At 46.8% G+C, this 26,579-nt stretch overlaps 1 protein-coding gene across 1 annotated transcript; it reads right to left on the minus strand.

Annotated features, from left to right (window-relative positions):
• Positions 1 to 26,334, minus strand: NT5DC2 (5'-nucleotidase domain containing 2). Its single transcript, XM_056501872.1, has 16 exons — positions 25,499 to 26,334; positions 25,171 to 25,408; positions 24,419 to 25,003; positions 16,618 to 16,802; positions 15,838 to 15,912; positions 13,998 to 14,053; positions 12,202 to 12,295; positions 10,072 to 10,200; positions 6,994 to 7,054; positions 6,641 to 6,743; positions 6,042 to 6,143; positions 4,742 to 4,823; positions 1,667 to 1,753; positions 1,116 to 1,256; positions 821 to 885; positions 1 to 360 (listed from the first exon to the last, which is right to left on the minus strand). The coding sequence occupies exons 1-16, from the start codon at positions 25,712 to 25,714 to the stop codon at positions 99 to 101; spliced, it is 2,481 nt and encodes an 826-aa protein (XP_056357847.1). The 5' UTR covers positions 25,715 to 26,334; the 3' UTR covers positions 1 to 98.
• Between the last annotated feature and the right edge of the window lie 245 nt (positions 26,335 to 26,579).

Consider the following 26,579-nt stretch of genomic DNA (forward strand, 5'->3'; position numbering starts at 1 on the left):
CAAGTGTGGAACGCCCTTTAGTGGTAGACAGAGGTGCTGCGGCCGTGCAGCCCGGCCCCCTCCAGCCCCGCCCCGCTGCTGCCTGCAGTACCTGCCCTTCACCGGATGTGCACCATCTCCTCCAGGAAGGGCGTTTTCATGCAGCCTGTGCAGAGCTGGTCCATCCAGAGCGGCGCCTCGTGCTGCAGAGGGGTGCGCCGGGGGTAGAAGGTGAAATTCACGTCGTAGTTGAGCAGGCAGCTGATGGAAGCCATGTAGATGTCAGAGAAGCGCACCAGGCGGCGGGAGAAGTACGTGGGGTTGTGGAAGGTGCGGAAGATGCTTCCAAACTGGGGGTTGAACAGGTTCTTCGTCAGAGACCTGAGAAGAACGAGATGGTGTTCTGTAGCTAAAACTGTGCTCACAGGTTCTTGCCACTCCCTTAGCCCTGGGCCACTCCACTCCCTGAGCGTTTGGGGATCACCCCAGGTACACCCTCCCGAGGCTGTGATGCAGACCAGTCCCTGTGCAGTGAGACTGATGAATATTCAGTGCAGTCTTACTCCACCTCTTATGGGCAGTGTCAGGAGTTGCAGGAGCAGACAGCCCTCCAACCTCTCCCAGCACTCCCCTTTCCCATCCTGCCTTCAAACCAGTCCAACCTCCAAGGCTGCAGGTCTGCACTGCTGTATGGAACCCACCCAGAGGCAAGAGACACCAGGCAGGATCAGAGCCCAGCAGCTGCAGCAGCATTGTCCCCAAAGCAGGTTACAAAACAGGGCCTGGGAGCCCCTAAGAGCTCCCAGCTTCCCCCTTCACAATTGAAGGGGGAAATGCTCACCTGATCTCCTGCCGTTCCTTCATCCACTCCAACAGTACTTGCTTTGACTCTGCATCCTGATACATCTGCAAAGACAGCAGTAGAAAGCATCCCAATCATCAGTTCTGCAGGCCACACTTCAGCTCCCTGCAATTTCCACTGTAACTTACAAACCCAGAGCCCACTGCACCAGGAGGAAGATAGGATATTTTTGAGAACCAGGCAAGATGTACATCCCCTCATCCCCATGCTAAACCCAAAATTTAGACTCAGAATGCAGCATCTAACCTGTCCTGCTCAGCCAGGCAATGTTTACCTGCATTCTCTCCAGCAGCCCTGTCAGAGCCTGCTGCCAGGTCAGGGAGTGCATGTACTGCTCTGTGTTTATGATCCTGATCTCTGTCTCCAGTTCAGGAACGATAGCTCCAGTCCTCCAGCCATGACGCAGCATGAGGTCCTGGAGGTCAGGGTGAAAAAACAACCAAGAATTCAACATAAAGACTGAAAGCCAAACATAGCCCTGGTTCCTAGAAAAGAGGGTTTGTTCCCATTTCACATTCTCAGGGGACAGCCATCCATGGCCCATGCCAGTAACATCCATCTCCTGGTCACTAAGATCAGTTGCATGAAGCACCTAAAAAGGTGGGATAAACACAAATTGCTCTCAAACTCACACTTCACTTCAGGAGCCTTTTCTCCAGTGCTTGCCTCTGTCTGACAGCAGTGGGGAAGCCTGTGTGTCCTGTGTGGTACTCAGCAGAGCCCTGAGCACCCAGAGCAGGCCCTGCCTTTGTTCAGCCCAGCTGCAGGCACAGCAGCCGTGTGGAACTGCTCCCACCTCACTGGAGAGCTGAGACATTCACTCACCGCAAGGTCACTGTACAGATGGTCACCAAAGTAGAGCACTTTGGATCCACGCCAGCCCGTCAGCCTCAGGAAATCAAAGAGGTTGCCCTGCAAGTGACAGGGGCACAGAGTGAAACGTGGGTACAGCCCACCTTAGCACATGCAGGTGTCAGCACTCAAGGGACGGCAGCCTGCTGTCTGCCCCACCATCGACACCCAAAGGTTTCTGTCTTTCCCCACCTCACTTCATTTACTTCCCATGGGACAATCCCCTGTACATCCCTCAGCTTTTTTAAGGCTAGAGAAAACTTCCAAAGAGTTTTTGCAAATAGGGAATTCAGGGGAAACTCTGTGGTCTAGGGCACAGCAAGTCAAGAAGACAACATGGTCTAAAAAGGCAACAAAAGGAGGCAGTTTAGAGGCTAAGAGCTACCTAAATTAAAAAAGTCTGAGGATGGGCAGAAAGAACCCCAGGTGTTCTGGGTTTAGAAGTTGTTGGTCTCAGGTGATAACAATTTCACCTCACAGGGTGCACAGGGGAAGGTGAGCACTGTCAGGCAAGGCTTTTGGAGTCAGGAGCTGTTCTATATCCCTGGCCACCTCCCAACCCCCAAGATTAACAACACCCACACGTCCACAGGAATTGTTTAAACAAGCCAAAGAGCCAGGCAGCCTGCACAGATTCACAGCTGAGTGAAACAAACCAAACCCCAAAGCACCAGCTAAAGCACAGCACCAAGCATCTTTCAAGGCATTCCAAACATCCATACGTGCACAGAAGGCACTTCAGGAACTACCTTTCCATCTCCACACAAGTTTTCCACGAGTCATGAAAACAAAATCCACTAGGAAAGGAAATGGTCCCATCAATGCCAGCACAAGCAGTCAGTGCAAACCTATGAGCCACTCAGTGGCAGGAGGGAGCCAGCACCAGCAGCAGCACCAGCCTGGCCAGAAAGCCCCCAGACACAAGGCAGCCCTCCAGCAGCCACTGGCAGCTTGCTGTTTGCACAGCTAAGGCTGCCCAGAACCAGGGTGCTGGGCCTTCTGTTCCTGCAGCATCCCTGGAACTGAGCAGACTTCCCTTAACAGCACAGGAACAGGACCAGGCAGCCTCTGCCCTTCTTGGACACAGCATTGCTGCTGCTCAGGAAACCACTGGCAGAGAAGGAAATGGAGCACAGCCTTGGAAGGAGGAAAATCTTCTTGCTGTGCTCCAGTCACCTCAAACAGCAATGGACCTTACAGCCAGGAAACTTATGCTTGGAGCTCCATGGAGCCACAGACCTGTTCTGAGACTCCAGGTCCTGCCCTCCTTTCCCAGAAGATCACAGGTCTGGGGAGGGATGGGAGTACAAACCTGGCACATACAGAAAACACCACATCTGTTGGAACAGAGGGACTTCCCAGTCCCTAGGCCAAAACATCAGTCCCTGAGGTCCCATTCATGGGATACCCACAGCAAAAACCTGCCATCCAGCCCAGCTTCAGAGGACAGGAACAGCTCAGAGGCTTCTAGCAACACCACCAGCACAGGTCCATGGCCACTACCACTTGCCAGAAAGAAGCATATTGTGGCACTCCAAGAAATCAAAAATCCTGGAGGCAGGGTGGGCTACAACCAGGATACACACTCCACCACATCCTAAGAACCACAGTTAGACAACAGCCTTAATGGAGTCAATTAAATATAATTGTGGGGAAGAATTGGAGAGGGGCCTAAAATCCTACCCAGCCCACCTTCCTCCCTCATCTTTTCCCTTCATTGTGCACCAGTTGGGTGAGCAACCTGTGGCCACAAGATGTGGGTGGGTCAAGAGCAGGATTTAATGCAGCAATAAACTCCATGGGTGAGGTGTGCCTTTCTTCTGAGGGAGCTGCTAACCCACTGGGAATGAGCTCTACTTGCATGTTCCCAGCTCTGAGCTCTTGGCAGAGGATGGGACACCAGCCCAGCACTTTGGCAGACCCACCAGACAGAGGTTTCCTAACAGAACTACTCAAGGACATGACCTACTCTGCTGCAACGGGTCAGGTCTCAGCTCCTTGACTGCAATCTCACTAACAGTTTCTTCCCATGGGATTTGACAACTCAAATAACCAAGAACAAACTGTCCTAAAGCCAGAGGCAACTTGTCTCAGGGGACAGACCAGCTGCAAGGACAACAGCCAGGGCAGCAAGTTCACCAGAGCTGCAGCTCATCTTTGGACATGCTGGTCCTTCCAGAAGGGGAGAGTCAGGAGCCGGGCTTTGTACCCTCTTTGATCACCCTTGTTTCTTCACTCCTTATTTGTGTATTCTACACAAATCCACCTTTTCCAACCTTATGGAAAAGAATTTGGAGTGAGGTGTGGAAGATCTCTGCAGGTTTCAGAGAGCTGTGCCTTTTTAGCCTCAACTACCACACTCTTGGGAGCCCCTCCAGGACAAGAGTTTCAGGACCAGGACAATCAAAAGAGCTGAAGGAAAAGTGCACAACTGGCCATGGACAATGTCAGAACAGAACTCCCAGGGTGAAAGTTTCATTGTACACAGGGGCAGGGGACATTCACTGGCCCCTCCCACACATCCAGGGGATGTTTCCCCACCACCCCATCTCACACAAACAGAGCAGCAGTGGGGAAAACCCAGCCTGGCAGAGGTAACTCAACACAGGCTCCCTTGGACAGAAAAGCAAGTACCCCACACCTTAAGTTACCTGGCCCTGCTCTGCCTTTTCCCACTTGTCCCTGCCCCTCCATCCCTAGTGCCAAGCCCAAGCTGAAGGCATTGTGGGGGACAGTGTCCTACTAGGCCAGCAAGAGCTCCTGGGGACAGAGGGCATCTCCCACTGCCCACAGCCAGCACAGAGGCCAGAGCATGTCTCCTTACAAACACCTTCCACCTATACAGATGATCTTTTCAAGGATTTCTGTGCCTTGCTCTTCAAACACCAAACATGAACATGTGTCCTACAGCAGAACCCATCACTGCCCCTCACCTTGCCCACGCACAATGTCCTCTTTCTCCAGTGATTTCCAAAAGTGCAGGCATATTATAAGTCCCCATCATTTCAGACTCCTACTCGACACCCCTTATGCACCCATTCATTTTACCTCTTTGTAGATCTTTCCCTTCTCCAGCTGGTTTATTTTGTCCCACTGCAGTGAGCCTTTATCATCCAGTTTTCGAAAAGGTCTGGGAAAAAACAGGGGGAGATGTCTTTCGACTTTTGGTGATTGTTACCCAGCAACCAGAACATTTGAATCACAAAACTTGTTTACCTATGTAACAACTTGAAATAAAAGCTCCACATGAGTTCTAAGTGACCTTCTGGGCTTTCTGCACTATTTTCTCAGGGGAAGAGAAAGTATGAAAGGGAAATACCTTTTCAAAATGCTTCCATTGACTGTAACCATTTCATGTCAAAATCCTTATCAGTCCTTGTTTTCACTTACAGAGAGGAAGAAAATAACCATAATAGCTCCCTCTGAAATGGCAAGGCCAAGAAGGCTTTGCCATGAAACACTTTGTGTGCTCTTCCAGCCTGGCTATACCTCACAGACCATGGAATGTCCTTATAGGATAAAGCAAGTCTGCAGAGAAAATGGAAAGCAATCCCATGCTGAGTTCACTAGGTGAACTGAGCTGTCTCCTGTTTGTCCTGAGGGCTTGCCATGACATTCTCCACTCCATGAGTGGATCTTAGGCACCAGGCAGCCATAGGTTTTATTTCCAGGAAGGCCAGACCATCATAGCTCCAGGCTGTGCTTGTAAAGCACTTGACCTGCAGCCCATGGCAAAAACCTTTACCAGGCCAGCACAGCTTATAAAGCCATTCCATAGGTTTACTCCAGCAGATACCAAAAGTCTTGGTAGTGGGGGAGGAAAATACATGCAAAGGAAGGAATAGACCAATCCTCCTACTAAGCAGACACAAGTTCCCAAAGCAAAGAAGCCAAAGAGCAAAGTAAGGACAGCAGTCTGTCTACTGGTAGCCCCTAACTGACCACAAAACCCAGCTGGCCACGTACAAAGGCTTCCAGAACTGCCAGTTCCCAAACAGCATCTCTCCAGAACAAACAAGAACCCAAAAAACCTCAAAAAACAAACCACACAGATACTTGCTGTGGGGAAGAGGAAAAGGAAAGATTTTGTCATGCTCTCAAGACAAAAAATGACCATTTCTCATGCCAATTTTAGAAACACATTCTCTGCTTGGCTCTACACATTCTATCCACTTATTCCCAGACTGGTCAATTCTTGCCTCCTCAGAGAGTAACTGAGAGAGCATTAGAAGGCTGAATAGCTCCTGGAGGTAGACTATGCTTAGCAAAGTGCTGCTTTCTGGCAGGCAGAGGGGCAGCTCCCTGCAGGGAGGCCCAAGGCCCAGGCAGGGCTGCCCTGGACACGTACTTGCGGCGGTCAGTGAAGAAGTTGGGCTTGTCCGCTTGCACAATGACCATGTCGAATAAATCCCGCCAGTTCTTGCCAACCATGTGTTTCATTCCTTTGTCCCTGAGGGCAAAGGAACAGAACAATTAACAACAAAGTACTCTTTTTTCACCCAACACTGCATCTTTACAACAGCATGCCCTAAATTCACTCTTATTTCAGTAACAGAGAAGAAAACAGAGATTTGTGTACCCCCCAAGGCTGTCCCATTGTATGAGACAATTGAGTATGCAATACAATATCAATACAATGAATACTGATGCTGTACTTTGTTTCAAGCTGTCACACACTTTCTTCTGCACCACGGGGAAACCCAGAGAAAACTGTGATGCAGCAAACACTTCTAGAGGCAATAGAAAGTGTCAGTTCTGTTATGTTGTGGCCACCCACAGCCTTGTAACTTCTTGAAAAAGTGAAATCAATGCTGTGGGTGCAACATTCACCACAAACAGTTCCCAGAGAGCTCTGTGACTACTGCCACAAAACCCTGTCCCATGCAAATTCCAGGTGCTCAGAGGGAGGGCCCTGCACAGCTCTTTCTGTGCAATAATGGTACTCACACAAAGCTAAAGGGACTGTTTGTGATGAGAAACAGTTTCTTCTTGTGGTTCACCAGGCGGTTTAGCACAGCATAGATTTCATCCCCATGCAGAATATACTGTTCTGTAACAGAATGAAACACATCAATCAGAACACTTTGGCATAAGTCATGACCACATTTCTATAAACCAAACCAAACCTAGCCCCTATACCACTAAAGATGCAAAAGGTTTGAGTTTGATCCACTTCAGGCAGGCAGGCAATAAAGCACTATGGTGACAAAGTGGCTTTCCTCATCTCCATCAGTCCTATCTAAAGAGAAAGGCTGAGGAAGTGACAAGTGAATTTAGCACCAAAGCTCCATTTAACTCACCCATATCTTTTTCAATCCATTTGTACATCACTCCTTTCACATGAACATCTCTAATTGCATCCTAAAGAAAAGAGCAGGGGGGAAAATGTTTCAGTTTTACAACATGGCATTCCTGTTTCCCAGCATGCAAACCTACTGCCACCACTGAGGACCAAGGCAGTAATGATACATTCCCTCCTTGCTGAATGAACAAAAGCTCCAGCATTGCAAAGCAGCAGAGCCTGCCCAGCAAGAATCACCAAGATGCCAAAGGAACAGTGTGGCTGGCTCAGCTGATGCAGTGTAAGGGGAAAACCTCAAAACTTATCTGTGAAAGTGCAAGTTCCTTCCTGCTCTGAGAAGCAAGTACATGTTACCCCGCTGGTTCCAATGCAATAAAGACTGTGCCACTCCAAAACCATTTACTGTCCCAACACTGTAGTATCTCAGACACCAGGTAGCTTTTCTTCCTCCCTGTGCATGTGGAAGCTCTGCCAAGGGTGACCCAAAGGACAGGAGTGTGGCTGGGGTGAGCAGCAGCAGAGGGGAGCATCTGTGACCCCAGGGTGCTCCCCACAAGCCAAGGAGGGCCATAGCTGCTAGCCCTGGGTGACCAGTGTGCACAGGCAGAGCAGAAGCTCCCGCTAGAAGGGTGGCACAGAACACAGCTGGGAGGGAAGCAAGTTAAAACAGATGTTGTCAAGGGCATCCAAATATCCTCTCTTTTCCAGGCCAGAAGCCAAGAAACAGCACATTTTTGGACACACCCAACTGAGATTCTGCCCAAGTCTCCATCCAGCAAGATATGCCAGACCCACAAAATCATTTCCAGAGCAGCAATACAGTTTGCAGTGTTTGCACATGCAAATGCTTGTTTGAACAGTACTGTTTTCACCCCTGACAATTTACACAGGTAAAAAATGCTGCCTTTCCCCAGGACCCTTAAATTCCTGTTACATTGTGTGTGCCCCTTCATGAGCTGCCCCTTCAGACTGAGTCCCACACTCACACTTGCCACAGAGGTCTCATGGCAGTGTTGGGGAAATGTCCTCATGACCCCCCCAAAAAATTTCCTTCAGAGCTGGAGAGAACCAGAATTTACAACTTAAAAGGGGATGATGAAGGTGGAGGCATTACTACTTCAAAATGGAGTTTTAGGAGCTTCTTTCCACCATGTGGATTTGAAGGGCAAAAAGGCAGAGGTCACATCTCATTGTCTTATTGGAAGGAATCTGAACAGAGAGCAGGAGCTCTAACAAGAGAACAACTTTCTCTTAACCAGCACTGTCACTAAAAGCAAGCAGAACTTTGGATTTGCGTCAAAACTACCTTTGCAGAGAAGAAAAATTTCAGTATGCTCTTTCCCTAGACTCCTGCCCTCCAACAAACAAAAGAAGAAAAAAGAAAACTATAATGTTTCTGCAGGTAAAATCTTGAAGCCTCAAACAGGGCTAAAAAAATGCCTCCAAGGGGAAGCAAGGTAAACTGTACATTCTTACTCTGAAATATGAAGTGACCAAACTGGTGTGACAGGACTGCTTTAATTACATATCAGCTTGAGCCTTTACCATAGCCCAGGGTCTGTCCTTTTGACTCAGTGCAGTGCCTGTAGCACTTAACCTGCTCCTAAACACACAGGCTGCAGCAGCAGTACTACCAGGAGTTACAGCAGGGTGTCACTTTAAGCCAGTGCTGTCCTAACAGCTGGGCTGTGCAAGTGCCCTGGGACACCTGTCTGCAGCACAGAGGGATCTCTGTGCTCGTGTTCACAAAGCATTCCTTTGTGCTTGAACTTGGGTACTGCAAAGGGATAAGTTTTGCAAAAATATTCATTTATCCTCATTGTACAGGGAAAAAGCAAGACTTCTTCTGGTGAGAGCACACAATGATCCCTAGTTGCAATATAGATGTCAGGCATTGCCACAGATTTTCTGCCTTAGCTCTCTTCTTTGCCTCCTTTAGCTGTTCCTCAGGGATGACCACATTCTCCACCAAAAGGACAAAGCCAGGATTAACCCTCAGGAGTCTGAGGGCTGGACCACACCAGTTGCCCTGCACTGGACATGTATCAGCTGTGGCAACCATCCTCCTGCTCTCAAGATTTCAATTAGGAACACATCCATTTGATCTCAAAAGAAGGTTCAGAAGATACTTTTCACTAAAGGCCTCAGGAGTCAGCTATATCCCCTCTTCCCATTTTCCCCACACCAAGAGAAAAACAGACATCCAACACCCTTGAAATATGTTAAGGTCTTGTGGGAAATGGGCTGGCATGTTCCTATCAAGGACACACAGCTGACAGGTGGATCCTTATCACAAGACAGCAGCACAGACATGGAGCTCCATTTGCCCATGGAGCCCCATTTCCCTCCCAGAACTGAACAGTGGGTGAGCCTAAGATTCCCACAAGGTACAAATCAAAAACCCTTCTCCATGGAAAAAGGAATGCAATAAGGGAAATGTGTTGTTTGTCAGCATAAGTCAACCAGAGCAGCAATCTCAAGCACTTACACCTTGTCTACAGCATTAACTAAGAAGTCAAACAGCCCCAACAATGCTGATAATCCCACACAGCCCTTTCAAGTGCCACTTAACACCTTGGAATAGATGACACATGAAAGCTACAGTCACCCACTGGATCAGACTACAGTCACCCAAAGGATCAGGCTGCAGCTGCAAGGGGTACAGCATCCTGAGCAACAAGGACAGGTGTTTTACAACAATCACTGTATAAAGTAAACTGTTTGGTACACGGTTAGAACAAGACTCTTTGAAAAACGAGATACTAAGGAAAACAATTTAAAAGTCTGCAGAACCAGAAAACATTTACACAAGCTTTGTGACATATCTCCCATGGAAGGACCTTCAGCCTAAGCACTCATACATGAGATACACCAAAACCACCAGCTCTGTAGTACAGACAGAACCTAAACATGTTCTGAAAACACAGCTTTGAATATTCCCTGGCAATGCTTTGATCTAAAGGGATAACAGAGCTGTCATATCAGGCTGGTCACTGCCAGCTCCTTGGTTTTGGGTGCTGCAGAGCTCACAGCTTTGCTGTGGTGTGAGCTGTGGGGCAGTTGACATTTCACTTACAGATATGTCCTTGTAGAGATGCACCTGGTCAAACTCAATGCCATGATTGATGAAGTAATCAATGACTGAAGAGAGCAGTGTCATTTCAGGAAGAGAAAAAATATCCATAAACTGCTTAAGTGATGGACCCTGGAAAGCAAAAAATGAAAGGGAGACATTAAACAAAAAATACTAGGGAAAAAATAGTAAAACCAACAAACAAGTTCATATCACCCAGCATCATCTGAAATGTATTCCAGACTAACAAAAAGAAAAACATTAGTGTGGGAAGTCCCAGCCACTCAGCAAGCAGCCCTCTCTTCTCAGCCAGAACACCAACCTTGAAGAGAGAGAGGTGTCTCCTTCACATATATCATTAAACAAACCCAGCATCATTAATACCACAGGGCAAAGATGGAGGAAGCAGAGAGTGGGTCCCAGATATTTTTATTCAAACTCTGGTTCCCACTTGGACTCTTGACATTAATACAGGTGCCAACAGACAATGCTCTGCTACAGCAGCAGACAAGGGCCTTGCTGAAGATGCCACATTGCTCATCTAAACCAGACTGTGACACTGGACACAGGGAACCAAAGCTGCTCAAACCACGTTCCAGTGAGGTTTCACAAGGCAGTGTAAGCTGTCCACACACTCCTGCTGACAGAGAACCAGGAAAACCCTTAAGGGAGAGTATTTACACACTCCAGCTGCATCAGTCCCACTTACCTTGTTGCCTGTTAGCAACCTTCCTGCTGCTCATACAGCAACATCAGCATGGCAGACTGAGGAGAACAAATCAAAGACCCCTGCTAAAGGCTCATTCCCCATCTGTTCACAGCAGAAGTCATCTTAACCCTTCTTTCATCTTTCTCACTAGTGTGGGAAAACATGCCCCACTCAGTGGCACAGGTTGAGCAGACATTGCTGAATGCAAATGCCATTAGCTGCAACTACTTTTGTTCTCTTTGAGATCCACCTATTAGTTCATGGAGTCTGTTACATTAATAGGAGAGGAGATTCAGCTCTTCACAAAGACTAAGCTGATATCTCTACTTCTGTGGCCAAATTTTTTAATACCAACTACAGGAAAGGAGAAAGCACCCAGTACATATAAAGCACTGAAAGGCACCTCAGCATAATCACCTGGTCCTACAGAAGGCCATAACTTCAAGCAGGTTTCATGTTTACAACTATTTAAAAAGAAAGATGAAATCATCTCAGGTTTGGCAGGAGTGAGGACAGCTGCACAGGAGGAGGCCAATCAAGGGCAGTTTATAGACAGATATCAAACTCTAAACAAAAATGTCCTATTTCAAAGCTGGAAACATCATTGAGTTATAAACAGAGTATATACTTATCCAAAAGGCAACCACTCAGATTAATTATTCCCAAGAGAGAAAGAGAAAAATCATGAAGTGACCTTGGAGACTTCTCAGAGCAGACTCACAGGGGTATTACCAGAGGAAGTGTGCCCTTCTCCTTCCAGCTTCCCCTAAGGCACCAGAACTAAGACAAGAAACAAAGCAGTTCTGGGAGAAAGGATGTGAATGGTCCTGCTTGGCCCCTGCGCCACATGAGACACTCAAGGAAGAAAAATTTCTCATAATTCCTCCAGTTCAGGCAACTAAAGGATTTTTACAACTCCACAGACAGCATGTCAGTATTTTACTGTTCTCTACATCCATGGACTACAATCCTATAAATAATATCCCCTGAGCAGCTCTGAAGGAGTGCGGAGGGAGATCCTTAACATGAAGGGAAAATACCCTACCCAAAACTAAAGAGAGAAAGGTATTGGAGCACCCTACTGCTCCCCAACAGTTCACTGCAAACACTGCAGGCTGCCCCAGTAGCTTAGGAGCTAGATTTGACTATAAGCAGGAACATCTCCCTATCAGTTTTCAAAGCCATTCAGCTCTAGGCCAATAGCCCTGGTATTTAGAAATGCTTTGCAGATGTCTTTTAGATGCTAAACTGCTAAATAACCTCTGGGGCATATTCCCACTAGAACAAAAACACACACTGCAGCTCACTGGGGACCTAGCCTTTCCAAGGGAGGCTGCAGTCATTTACATGTGCATACAATTCCCTCTGTTTTAAGCTGTTCAAAGAGCTGCTGCTACATCCCAGCAGCCAAGGGTTTACAATACCTTGCCATAGAAGTCACTCATCTGGTACAGGGGGATGTGCTGTGTACCACCGTAGAGTTCAATCACCTCTTCATCAGGCACCGGTTTGAGCCCTCTAGACACAAAACAACACAGTTTGTCAATAATCACCAGTGCTACAAACAGTGGAGAAAAACAGGACAGGCAAACAGGCTCTTTCCTAAAACTCAAAAATTCCTTCTGCTCAAAAGAGACAGGCAGACAGCCTGACAGCTCTAAAGATTCCCATAAAATCTTTCCCAAGACATTCTTCAGATACCTCATTTGCTCCTACAAGTTAATTGAGGGGCTTTATCCACATTCCAGCAGAGTCCAGCCAGAGGCTTCTCTCCATCTGCAGTCAATTTGCTGACAGGACTGCCCCACCAAATCAGCCCTGCAACCTGACTTGGGCAGCACTGGGTAACTAACTTGGATTAGAGATGTTGTGTCCATGAGATACATCACCTTTAATGAAAAGGTGTAGGAAAAGGGCTTACTGAAAATGGGGTCTCCTTCTTATTGAGTTTTCCTAAACAGAACAGGATCTTGACTAAGACCATTCAAAAGAGAAGGCTGTTTCTGTCAAAAACACCAAAACACGAGTATGGCTGATCTGTGCAGTTCGCAACATCAGGTTATCTGACTGCTGCAGGTTTTGCCTCTTGCACAATTTTGATGACTGTTTGCTCAAGCAGTCAGCAGCTTTCCCTTTCTCCTTTTCTACTCGGTTATGAGGCAGCATCTAAGAAGTTAAATATTGCTTCAGTTATACTCAAAAGCAAAGGACAGTTTGGGAGGATACTCCAAAAAAGATAGTTACAAAATGACACTAGGGAAAAAAATTAAAATGTGTTTTCACTAAAAATCTCTTTATGAAGCTGAAGTAAAATATGGGGCAGTACAAAACCTCTGGTCCCCTTTGAGCTCGCACTCAAAGAAGCCAATTCTCTCTGGTTATGAAACTCCCTTCTTAATATTCTTAGAGTGTCTTCTGTAACTGAAGCTTAACAGCAAAAGGGCAGAGATCAAGGAAAAAACCACATTGGCTTCCATGCTCAGGAAATACAAGATAGGATTTACAGGAGATTTGCTATTGATATTTATAAATTACTGCTTCTTACACACCAAGCCGACTCCTCTTTGGAGCAAGGTGTTTTCTCAGTGTCCAGTCTCATAACTCTTAGAAGAAAAATTTGCTTGGCACTGCTTCAGCCACTTATTCTAAAGCATACCCAGTTCTTTTTGGAGAACTAAAGGAAAAATAGGACAATCCAGGACTTAAAGTGAGCCCAGATTCTGATGCATTATTACTTTATTGGCAATCTGTGTTGTTTTGGGATGTAATTTGCACACCCAGATCACTTTCCAAGGCACAGCAGAGCATTGCTGGGATACACTCCTGCCTGGAAAAGACAAGCCCATGTGTGAACCACATACAGAGGAGCCCTTTCCTATTGGCTCTGTTTGCTGTCAGGTGTTAACCCAGCCATGCTGTAGCTGCAGCTAAAACACCACACAGTGTACGTGTGTATTAACCATTGCACCAGGTGTAACCATTACAAAAAGCTCCATGTCTTCCCACCCACACATGGCTTGAAATGCTTGAGAAAAAATAACTCCCTGCAATTATATGCCAGGTAAGCATTTGAAGCAAGAGCAAACAGGATGAGCCAGACAAGACTGTGCTCTGCTCAGGAAAGAAGCAGAACAACATATACCATGAACATATAATCAGATGTAGATATCCACTTTTGCATATATAAGCATTTAGAAAATGATGTTCAGAACTGACAGACCTATATGCAGTCCCCAGCTGGACATAATGGAAAGCATCGATCTTCATGAGAAGACTCTGTGACAAGGGAAAGATATTTACTGTTAGAATTGGATTATTGTTAAAATTTACACTGAAACCTTATTAAAGTTCCACACAAATGCCATTCAGAAAATAAAATTCAGTAGGAACATCCCACATCTCTGCACTTTAGACAGCACTTATTCTCCAGCTACTTTTAGACACACTTATTCATACTGTGACTTTTTATTGGCCTCTCTGGCAGAAGACCATCTTTCTATGAGTCAAAGTCTGTTACACCCCAGTTTGTAGACAGGGATGCAGTTGAAAAAAAGGGATAACAATATTTCTGTGACTCAAGACAGTCTATGCTTATCTCCCTCCAAGAAAACACATATTCCAAAGGAGCTTTGTGTGCACAGATCTATTTCCCTCCACATTAATCTTAAGCACAGCTAAGTGACAAGTTTTACTTCAGAACACAGCTGCACTCAGTCATTTTCCTCACACAAGAGCTCTCCACTCCCCAGCAGACATTGAAGGGAAGATGCTCAGGAGCACACCAGGCTGGTAACAGAGCTTTCTTTGCATTTTTACTATCAGACTCCCCTAATGATGAGCCATCCATCATTCTGAAGCTGTAACACAAGTCCTTGGGCATGGAAAGCAGCCTCACTCTAAACCCACATCACTCTGCAGCTTGCACAGGGAGCATGGCATCAAAATTCTTTCATCAGGATTACATATCAGAGCATCTTGTTACACTGTGGGCAGACCTCCCAGTAATCTATCAGGAGTGCAGGCAAATGTGCTGCAAGTTTTACTTAGACAGGCACCACCCAGATTTCTGTGTGTTTTGCAAACTCTGATCCTGAGAAAAGAGAGTTTTCTACTTTGTACTCATTCAAAGGGTGCTTTGCTTGGCCAGGCCACTTGCCTGTGTTTCTCAGATACAGCAGCCAAAGATTTAAACACAGAAAGAACCTTCAGTTTCCCACAGATCTATTTCTTGCTTTGTAAGGCCAGAGGCATGAGTGGTCTGCTGCCATGCTGTCTCCTCCAGAGAGGAGAAAATCTCTATAGTTTTTTTCAGTCATTCTCTTTTTTCCCTCCTCCTGGAGAACAGCACACACATTCCAGCCTGCACTGCCTGCTTCCCTGAATTTGCTCAAACTCAATGTACAAGAAAGCTACCTTGGTGAAGCAGCTTTCTCTACTGTGCTCCCACCTGACTGCCTGGCTGCAGCAGCCAGCATGACATCACTGGGCATCAGGCTTTCAGGGAATGGGGCCAAAGCACTGAAAAGGGTTAAAGCTAATGCCTGCACTCTGCTTGCCTGTGTTCCTAAGAAGTATGCATCTCAAGTAGCTTGGATCTTATTCCAGTCCTATTATTCGGGGTGGGGGGTGGGGAAGGCTTCCTAAAGCATTCTCCTGACAAGTCATTTCTATTATTAGAATGAGACATTATGCCTCTGCTCCTGGCAAGTACTTGTAGATGCAGGATTGAGTTTTGTTGTTTAAATCTCCTGAAAGACAGAAATGATCACATAAACAAGCTCAGTTTTCTATTAATTAGCCCATGGAATGAATTGACTTTTAAATTGGTAAGGCTGTTTACCAGAGGCCTTATGAATGTCCTGTTCTGCTGGAGGCCAGGCTGGCACAATAGACATCCTTCCTTGGAGAAGAACCCAAGCAGTGAAAAGCACAGCCACACAGACCCTCTGGTCATTGGTGACAGACATAATTGGTCATTGGTGACAATGACATAAAGCATTTCCACTAAAAACATAACAGTGGGAGACAAAGCCCAGGAGAGTGAACTTTGTACAGCTTACCTTTTGTACATCATAGTGAAGTCCTCGTATGGCAAACCCTGGAATGTAGTCATACTTCCCAAGCCCTTCTGGATACTGAGAAGACAAACAGTGAGATCATTAGAGCATAAGTACCAGATAATAAAGATAATAATTTAGTCCTGCCTAATTTTGCCCCTTCAGCAAAGCAAGTGGATGAACAGAGTAAGACAAAGAATCAGGATACCCCAAACTAGTTTTTCTTATGTAAGGGACAGTAGTGAGAAAACATCAAATTTACTGAGGCAGTGAGGATACTTCTTGTAAGATCCACTCAATGCATATATTTGGCAAAGACTGGCACTGCAGAGGCCCTCTAAACAGAAAGACACAATAAGAAAAAATGCATAAGCAGTCACCCATTGCAAACAGGGTGTCTGTTCTGGGACATGCTCTAGCACATCATCCCATCAACCAGCCCATGCCAAGTCCTGCTTCAGTGTTGGCCCATGGTTTATGTTTAGCAACCATGTGCACCTCCAACCAGCAGTCCTGTAGGCATTATTCCCATAGTTGAGTACAGCTGACCAGGGCTTTTTTTACACTAAGACTCCCACTCCACATTTATAAAACCTCAGGAATGTACACCATGTTAAATTATCTCAAAGGAAATTAATTCTACAATAAAAGATTGTGAAATATTAAATTTATCTCAATACATCAAGTAATTGACATGTGTGCACAATGCCTGCACAAACCTGTCTGGGACTTGCAAACACAGTAGCAGGCTTAATTGAGTGGAAATTCTTAGCACCTCATTACCTTAAATTGTTCTATTAGGATGTCTCTGGCAGTGTTAAAAATCATGGAGTGTAGTAAATTAGAATACTGTGCTAATGTGTAATCATAGTCAAAGCCATAGATCTCCACATCTCCCAGGCTGATCTCATTGTTAGCGTAGATGGCAGCGGGGTTGAGGAGATTGCAGACTCCTGGTGGAAGGAGATCTAAGAGAAAGGAAAGGGGAGAGGTTAGAGAAACAGAGCATCACTGAAGTTTACACTTTTTATTCTGGACCTTACAGCAGCTGGAAATGCTGCACAGCAGCAGCAAAGAGCACAGAGCTGCTGTTAGCTCACTGAATCTCCCCGTGAGAAAACACACTGTGAAACCTCTGGCTGCACCTGGAGATAATGTTCTCTCTGTCCATCTGCACAGTCAGAGCGACCTTTTGTGTCAGGAAGCTGCAAAACAATGTCCCCTGCTCTCTGGCCTACATGAAGCAAAGCAGACCCGAGGCTTTGAAGTGTCAAATTTCTGTCTCAGAGCAGCTGCAGTTTCTGCAGGCTTCAGTGTGATAAATCACCAGAAAAACACACACCCCTCACTTAGAACTTGCACAAACAAACAGGCTGACTCTTCTCTTGGAAAAGTCTAGGTTACTTCAAATCAGAAGCTTTGAGGTTTTTCTTTTGGCATTTTTTGTTTCTCACAGAGGCAACCAGACTTCACAGAGAAATTATGCAAGTACCATTAGGACTTTTTAAATTTGTGTATTAATGGGCAGAAAAACCAAAGTTCTGTACAAATACTACATGTAAACAATGCCATACACTAAGTTATGCTCCTGGAGCATGCAATGCTGATAGCAACAAGCTATCTGCTTTCCTCTGATAAACAGCTGTGGACACAGCTCAGTCCTTGCATGTGGTTTGTCACTGCAAAGCAGGGTTACTGTTCAAGATGCTTGGGAATAACACTTTGCTCCCCAGACCACTGAAAAGGAGGTGAAGTGACCAAGCAGCTAAACTACCTATATATAGATCCCTTCCCAGAGCTAGTCCAGAGAGGAGAGCTTCACTCCACTGCAATGGGAGAGGCAGGAACAGATCTTCCCACAGGCTTCCCGCTCCATAAGAACTGTCCCTTACAAGAAAGAACAATAAAAATAGTTCCTTGGAGTAGATTGCCTGGTCACAACCACACTGGGGGACAGAGGGGAAGGAGACATTTCCTCTCTCCTCAAAGATGGGTCATTTTCTCTTTGAATGACAGAAGAACAGGTATTTTCCAGATCCTACTCAGCATCAGTGGGTAGGATTTTTTCTTTTCCTTAACTTCTGGCTTTTGGCAAGAACCCCTGTCCTGGTTCTTTAGTGCTTCCTTGCTATAAAACCAAGTTCCACCTGTGTCTGGGGCAAAAATCACATTATTAGAAAGAGATACCACTCCTTTCCAATAAAGGCTTTGTCAGGAATTATAACAGAATTTAGGCAAAAGTCTGAAGTTCTTTTCTGAGCACTAATTCAGAGAGGTACCAAAGAAATAGATTCAAATATTTTAAAATGTTTCTTTCTCAGGGAAAAAAAATCACTATGTTACAAAACATACCCATCTTTCCCTCCTAACTGACTTCCATTTGGCCTTCAAATACAATTCATCAGATGATGTGGAGAGGAATCACTAGAAAATAAAGCAGTATATTAAGGCAGGAGGGCTGACTTACTGGCTACACTCCAGGGACAAAAGCTCTGCTGTCCGTCAGTGCTCTGCTGGTGGCAGATTCTTAGGAGAGCAGATGCAATCCAAGTACTTTGGACTGAGACTTTAAAAGATGGGAAATGTAAATAGGATTCTGCCTTGGGTTGCAATGTAGGACGTAACCAAAAGTATGTATTCTATCACCAGCTGTTGAAACCAGGTGGGGCCAGCACCCATCCTCCCTCCAGGAGGTATCTTCTGTTAATGGGCCATTGAGTCCCACTGCATGGCTGATTAAATTACATCATCCCACTGGGAGATGCTCCACCTGCAGGGAGGAACCAAGTACTCCTACCTGAATATAACCTGAGATTTGGAACATCAGAGCAGCCTTTTTCCACTGGATTCCAGACGAAAACTGCACCCTTCCAAATCATCACTGGACCTGCAGAGGAAAACTGCACCCTTCTACAGGAACACTGCTCCAGCTGAAGCACATCTGCCACTGCAAGACTGCAGCCACCATTTAATCAGACCACTACCAACACCCTGACTGATGGGGTGTCAAGTTGTATTCTGACTCTGTCACTGTTTTGGTTTTTTGTATTACTGTATTTTTATTTTAATTTTCTTAGTAAAAAACTGTTATTGTTATTCTCATATCTTTGCCTAAGAGCTCCTTAATTTCAAAATTATAATAATTTGGAGGGAGGGGGTTTACATTTTCCATTTCAAGAGAGGCTCCTGCCTTCCTTAGCAGACACATGTCTTTCAAACCAAGACAGATTCAGATGATCACAACTTTCATCCTTTCATCATAAATGCTCTTTGCACCATTAATAAACAAAGTTCCACTTCCTGTCCTCACCTCCAGTCAACTTGTGGAAAGACCTTTTCCTAAGCTTACACTGGGATTTGCTGGGTGTTATTTTTCTTCCTCGCAAGGAAAATGATGACACAACCTTAATCCCATCTCAGGCAAATGTGCAGGGCTTTCCTCTTCCTTCTTCTATTAAAGCACTTTCTTCTTTTTATAACACGCACCCAAATTGCTGTTCCAGTGTCCTTACAGAAAGGTCAAGCTCTTCCAACATTCTCCTTCTGCTAGGACAACACATTTTGATAGCCTGAGAGCATCACAAAATACCACTGCCTGAACCCCACCTCTCTGTTCACAGAGGACAAGATAATCCTCCAGATTCAACCACACATGCCAGCCACAACTTTTGCAAAAACACCACCAGGAAAAGCTGAGGGAGCAGTAGAATTTTGTAACAAGGAGAGAGCACTCTGAGCTTCACCAAGCAAGTCCTATGTGTGATCAGAAGCATAAGCACTGACTGTGCCACACCACGATTCATGAAGTCCATTTAGAAATACTGAGTGAAGCATTGCTCCTCCCTGCCAGCCTCTCTGCAGTCCTCTGACAGCCTCTTGCCCTGGTCATTTTTCCACACCCACATTTTGTCACTCACTTACACAGCATGTTCTCTCTTACCTCCTAAGGGCTGAAAAAGGATGCACACAACATCCAAAATTATTTGCACCCACTGCTTCACACACAATGTGTTTCCTACATTCACCTCCCCAAGCACCACACATCTCCTTGATGTGTTTCCTATTCCACATCACTCACAACTCACAGCTTGCTCTGTCCATCCCATCATGCTACATCTTGAATTTACAATAATTTCAAGGTCACTGCTCTTCTGGGAAGGAAGAAATCTCTGAGGTTCAGTCTAGAGATTCATGATGCATGTTTGTCTTAGTGTAAATGTCCTTTTGTAGCATCCTCCTCAACAGACCTGCAGGTCCCCATCTCCTTAAACTCATGCAGTCTCCATGCAGGCTCCAACTACAGCAGGGAAAAGACACAACCTGGGAGCACTCAGCAAAATCAGTTTCAGTACAAGAGCCCAAACATGCCTCAGGGTTACTGAGCCAGGTTTCAAGAAGCTTGGTTTAATTGTCTTTGTTTGGGGGTTTGGTTTGCCTTTTTGTGGTGTTTTGTTTGCTTGTTTTTCAAAGATAACCTGCTGGGTGGTTACCAATCCTTAGTGCTTGCTCAGGTCCTGGGCTACAGGCTTGGGCACTGCTGCACTGCTGAGCTCCACACATAATCTGCCAGGGATCTTGGTCTCAGATTTCCTGGCAATTGTCAAATCAAAACAAACAGACAGCTGCCAGAAGCTCATGAAGATGCCATTTTTCAAGAACAATAGCTTCTGCTTTTCCTCTTCCAAGACACCATAAGAGATTGCTGGACAGCTATGATAAATTAAAGAAAACAACCACAAAAACCAAAATGAAGACCAGTTTTGGTTATTAAAAAAGGATAATAATCCCAACCACTCTTTCTGTCTGGGTCCTAACTAGAAAGGCAGGCAATATCAGTTAGTCACTGCTTACTCAGCACTTCACCCAGGAAGTCTGATCTAAGGGAGAAGCAGTGTGAGCACATTGGAGGATGGTGAGGAAGAAGCTGCTCTTGCACTGGATGCAGCCCCAGGAATCTGCCTGCTTGCACAATTTGCTCCTGTTTGCAGCTCAGACAGTTTTTAGAGAAGTGCCAGCATGTCCACGGCACATGATGAAATTCAGCAGCAAAGGCAGACCACAAGAAAGAGTGTTTGATCTCGTGCATCCCCTACACCTGGGTGTAAATGCAAAGTAAACACACAACATCTTCATTTTCCCACTGTGAGAACCTGGACAGCTGCTTAAATCAGAGTGTCTCCATGAGAGTACAGGAGTCTCTTCCCAGGCAATAACCCACATTGTTAGAAAGCAATAACCCTCAATCCCCAACAGGAGAGCAGAGATGGAAACAAAAGCAGGTAATTAACTTCGAGCAGCCACTAGAGACACCATCTGGCCCCTTTTGATGTGAAAAACGCTCTGGGCAGGAGGTGCTAAGCACGTCTCCTGCTTTTCTGAGCTCCCGGGGTGCCAACAACATCCTGCAGGAAACTCCTGTTCTCTGAGCCTCAGATCCAGCACGTTAGTGAAGAATTATACACAAAGAAGGCAACTCACCCGTATCTCACACACCCTTTGTACTCCCAGAAGTCCAACACAGCAAACATCTGTACTAATTTCTTCCTAAGACAAGCAGGGAAAAGAAGGGTACAGAGAAGCAGATGGCCATCATCCTCTGTGCTCTTCATCAAACAAAAAGTTTCCCTTGTTCACACTAAGTTGCTTTCTAAAGATAAACTGTCACTTTTCCTCTCTTCCAAGTACTCCTTTATCCTCTTGAAGTGTTGTTTTGTGCCATTTCCTGCAAACTACTCCCACCAGCCAAAGCAGATCCTTCTAATAGGGTAGGAAGGGAAAAATATTATCTAAAGACCATTTAATTTCAGACCTTGGATTTATGCCATTATGCCTAAATATTTTGGGATTTCCTGCCAATGAAATCGACATTAACTAAAAGCAATATTAGAAAACATAATTTCATTCAAAGATTACATTTTTAAAATATACAAAGACACTGGAGAAATGATACAAGAGTTCTTCACAAGAAAAAATGGGTTATATCCAAGAATGTAGAACTGGGAAGTTTACATAACTGGTCACTCTTCCAGTTCTGGCTGTTTTCACATTTAACCAGGCTCAAGTTTGTCATGCAGAGGCAAGAAGTTTGCAAATATTGTAAAAGCTCCCTAGGAGTTAGTGTAGCCACTGTTAAGAGATTTGGAACACCTAGGAGAAAGCTAACACTTGCTTATAGCCAAAGCACCGGTGGCTTGGCAGTCCCCTTGTTTCAGGACTGGATGTTTCCTAGAATGCAAGACTTCAAAGCCTACTGAGAGAGCTTATCAGCCCTCCTTGATATTTATCAGCCCACAAAACAGCAAGTCTTGCTCAACTCCATCCCTCTGACTAATGTGCATATACTTCTCCTTTTGCTAGAGGGAAAAAAAAAAAAAAAAAAAAAAAAAAAGCTCAGTATATGCCCCAAAAATTTTAGCCTCAAATTTTTACAGGTAATGAAATTTGGTCGTAAGAGTCAGTGTTGCAATAGGCAGGGGGGATAATGAAGAGAATGGTTTCTCTTGAGTCAGCACTGAGAGGAGGTTTACCTCAGAGGCACCCTTTGTGTAGCTACATTGTGTCACCCCACTCCAGCCAGGCAGAGCACACACGTATTTTATACAGAGTTGAGAACTTCTTGAGCCGCTGGCCCCAAACCTGCTTTACTGCACAGAAACTCGTCCTGCACATCCTGCTCTGTCCAACTCCATCAGCATTTCTCGTGCCCCATGGGTCTGGTCCTAAGCAAGGGCTGGTGTGAAAACACACAATGAATTCTCCCGGCAGAGACCTCTCCCCAAACCAGTGGCAAAACCTGCCAACACAGGACAAAGGGGCATTTCAGTGTGGGAAGGAGAAGGAGGCACCACAGGAGTCTGCCCAGACTCAGTGCTGGGCAATACTGAGAAGCCAAGCACAGACATTCACCTTCACACCAGAGTTAGAAATCAAGCAGGAAGGAACACACTGATGCCACATTCTGCATAACTGTTTAGTCATCAAAGCAACAATTAAACCAACTTGGTCCAAATCTGTCTCTTCCTGACAAGATTTGAATAACAGCACAGTCTTGAAATTTTAGTTTGGGGAGCTACTCTTTAAACAAACAAGGACCTTATTCAGCATATCTGATGGCTACCTGAAGGTTTGTGAAGAGTCCATTCTGTAACACTTGGGCTACTTCACCTGACTTCTTTTTGCATTTACTCCTGGTGGTTACTGCTGCACCTCCATTAATAACTGTCTCCATTAATAACTGTCTCTTGCAACAGAGCTATGTGAACACAAACTTCACAGTCTCACGTAGCAAACCAAGCATTTTGCCAAGAGACTGTGACACAGCCCATTAACACACATCTGCATTTATGGTTTCCATCCCATTCTGGAAAAGAAAATAATGCCTTTGAGGATAGCAAGGTCCAAACAACAACACAAGCATTGCAAACTGGAATTTCTTTCAAGCAATGCAGCTGAAACCCCAACTCAGTCTTGGAGGGTATTACCAAAGCTCCAGTCCTCTGTCAGCCTCTGTACTGCCTTCAAAGGTGCTGGGAAAGGAGCTCTGATCCTGGAATGCAGGCTGAGCACCTAATGGATCATCAATTCCTTTACGTTTGTGCCTCATGAAGGACTCAAGATTTTATGCCAAATCCAGGGGATTGGAAGATGGGGGAGGAAGGAATGACAGACCTTGCCGATCTCAGAACAGGGAGAAAGTTCTTCCAGATGCCTATGGCTGACCGCTGTCCTTATCCAAGCCCTAGGTAAACAACAGCTGAGGGAGAGTTCTGTAAGAGCAGGCACAAGCTCACACTTCCTAGCTCTCTACTGTGCTCACCTTCAGCATTCCAAGCATCAAGAAACCAACAGGAAAAAGTTCCCTGCCCTCATGTCATTAAAGCTATTTTTAGGAGAGTTTAATACAGTGGAGAACTCCTGCTTCCAAAAAGACCACAATCCTGTTTTACACACAAAGAGATTTGGCAAGGAGTCTGAGTTTTCTCCTCGCTTTGGCAAGATTTCAAAGCTCCCGACAGAGCCAGGTAACTTCTTGGTCAGAGAAGCAAAAACACACTCATGAGCAAAAGGTGTGACACGTGTGGAACACAAACTGAGCTCAGGACCAGGACCCATCCCAGAAGCTGCAGCATCAGTGTTCTCCAGCTCACCCTTGTGCCAGTGGCGACTTGGACTTGTCACTCTTTCACTCAGCATCACCATCCATTTGTCCTAGCCCAAACTGGAGGAAAAGGCAACAAGCCCTTCATTTAGACCATTTGCCATGGCAATGTCCACGATGTAAGGAGCTAGTTATGAAAAGTCCCATATACCCTGCATGTCCTGCAACGCTGAGTCCAGCCGGGGAATCTGCACAGAAGGAAGCCCAGGATGGCGAAAAGAAGATCAAGTTTATTTCAGTGAAACAAAACCATCCCGGAGAGCCGCGGGCGGTGGAAAATGTGGACGGCATGGCCAGGGAGAAAGGCTCCTGACCCAGCAGCTGCACAGCACGGCGGGGAAGGGCACCGAGATGCAAAGAGGAGAAAGGAGAGGAGAAAAAAAGGATGGAAAGGCCGGCCGCGGCAGGACGTGGCAGCCCCCTTACCGTAGACCAGCTTTTTCATCTCGTGGTACCTGGCCCACAGGTAGGTCTTGGTGTCGGCGCCCTCGGCCGGGACGGGCTGGCCGCCCACTCTGCCGGGGGCCGCCGGCTGCTGCTCCCGGGGCTGCCCGTGCCCACCGTCCCCGGTGGCTTTGTGCCGGCAGCTCTGGCAGGACACGGCCACGGAGAGGAGCCAGGGGGCCGCGCCGCTGCCCCTCCGCAGCGCCGCCGAGCCCACCACCGCCATGGCCCCGCCGGACGCCGCAGCCTCGGGGCACCGCGCACGGCCGGGGCTGCTCGGCTGCGCTGCCCGGCCCGCGGCGGCACCGGCGGGCGGCCAATCCCCGGTGTAGGGGCCGGCCGGGCCGCGCCCCGCCCAGAGGGGCCGCGCAAGGCGGGGCCGGCCCCTCACGGCTCTCTCGCGCCAGGCCCCGCCCCCGCCCCCGCCCCGGCCAATCAGACGAGGCGCTGCGGGGGTCACGTGGGCGCGCGGCTCGTCCTCCTGTCCGGCCGCGCGCGGGAGGTGAGCGGCGCGTGGCGCGGGGTCGCGCGCGGCGGGCGTGGCCCTGATTGGCCGCGCGTTCCCGCCTCAGGGGAGGGGGCGGCGGGGCCGAGGGGCCGCCATGGCCGCGGGGAGCCGGCCGGGCCCCGCTCGGGCCGGGGCCTCTCCTCGCCCGCCGCCGGCTGCGGCCGCGCTGTGACTGCGGCACGGCCCGTCCCGCCTCTCACACGCCCTTCTCTGTTCTCTCCTTCACCCGGGAAGGGCCAAGGCGCCGGTGCCGCCCGGCCATGCTGGTCAGCGAGAGGTTGAAGCGCCTTTTGAAGTTTGTGCCCGGGCAGCGGCGCTTTGGCTTTTACAGGTTCCTGCCTTTCTTCTTCGTGCTCGGCGGAGCCATGGAGTGGTTCATGATCAACGCCCGCTTCGGCAAAGAGACTTTCTGTGAGTGCGGGGTCCCCTGCGGCCACACTGCTCCTGCTCGGGGCGCTGCCGCTCTGCCTCCCCAGCAGGGACAAACAAAAGCCCTGCGTTTAGAGTGCTGGGTAAATTATAGCTAAAAGAGGGTGCTTTTAGATTGGATAGTAGGAAAAAAAAATATTTCTTCCGAGGATTGTGAGGCCCTGGCACAGGGTGCCCAGAGAAGCTGTGGCTGCCCCTCCCATGGAAGTGTCCAAGGCCAGGCTGGATTGGAGAAAACTGGTCCAGCAGAAAGTGTCTCTGTCCATGGCAGGGGGATGGAATGGGGTGATCTTTAAGGTCCCTCTCAACTCAAACCATTCTGCCACGATTGAAAAACTCATGAGGTTTGCCAGCACTTAAGCAGAGGTATGGCATCACCTGAAATGTGACTTCTACAACTTAAAAAATAAGTATGAAAATGGCTCATGAGAACTTGGCAAATGGCATAGTTTCTGTAAATCAAAGCACTCCTGCCTTAATAAACTCTGCTACAAATTTTTGTGTACTTCACTGAAAGGATCAGCTCAACTGTGTGTGGTGTCACTGAGGCAGGAAGAATGAAAAGAAGACCATGGAGGTGGGAATATTCTTGTGTTTTGTTTATATATAAAAAAGACTAAAATACTGAAGTCACACTGGAAGCCCTGAGGCATTGACTTCATGCCTATTAATTTCCTTTCAGCTAGTTAGGGCATTTGTAATTTTAATTACTCTCATGGGAAAGTAGACAAGAAACAACTATTTCGCACTGGAAACTTAGTTTTCCTAGAAAAACATTTCATTGGGACTGATGGGAAGAACTTTAGCCTATATGGGAGAGAGAACATGAGCTATTTGAAGTGGTAATAAGGATTTCTGTTGGCTTGAATTTCCAGCTGCCTATGTCAGTCGGCATCTGCAAGAGAAGTTTGGATGGAAAAGTTTAAAAAGAGATGACAGGATTCATGTATTCAACACCATCTTGCACTGGGGAAACTCTAATATAAAACATCTTTTTCTGCAGATGATGTTTACCGTAGGAAACAATCTGAAAGACAGTATGAGGCAAGGATGGAGAAAGGGGAATTTTAGCTGAAACTCTTCAAGGGGGAGCTCCTGAGTGCTTCAGCTGTTCAAGTGCCAAAGCAGCAGCCCTGCCACGTAGGTGGTGGGGGAAGACGTTGGCTCTGCAAGATGAACTGTGATCCTCACGTTTGTGTAATACAC

This window comes from Oenanthe melanoleuca, chromosome 12 (genome assembly GCF_029582105.1).
Source record: "Oenanthe melanoleuca isolate GR-GAL-2019-014 chromosome 12, OMel1.0, whole genome shotgun sequence".
Lineage (NCBI taxonomy): Eukaryota > Metazoa > Chordata > Aves > Passeriformes > Muscicapidae > Oenanthe > Oenanthe melanoleuca.

Excerpts from the sequence above, each read along its gene's own strand:
- NT5DC2 (XM_056501872.1), bottom strand. The coding sequence starts at position 25,714 with ATGAGTTTTTCAATCGTGGCAGAATGGTTTGAGTTGAGAGGGACCTTA. Across the intron at positions 16,803-24,418 it reads GATGAAAAAGCTGGTCTACG|ATCTCCTTCCACCAGGAGTC; the intron begins GTAAGGGGGCTG and ends CCTTTCTCTTAG. Across the intron at positions 1,754-4,741 it reads AGGGAAAGATCTACAAAGAG|GGCAACCTCTTTGATTTCCT; the intron begins GTAAAATGAATG and ends TGTCACTTGCAG.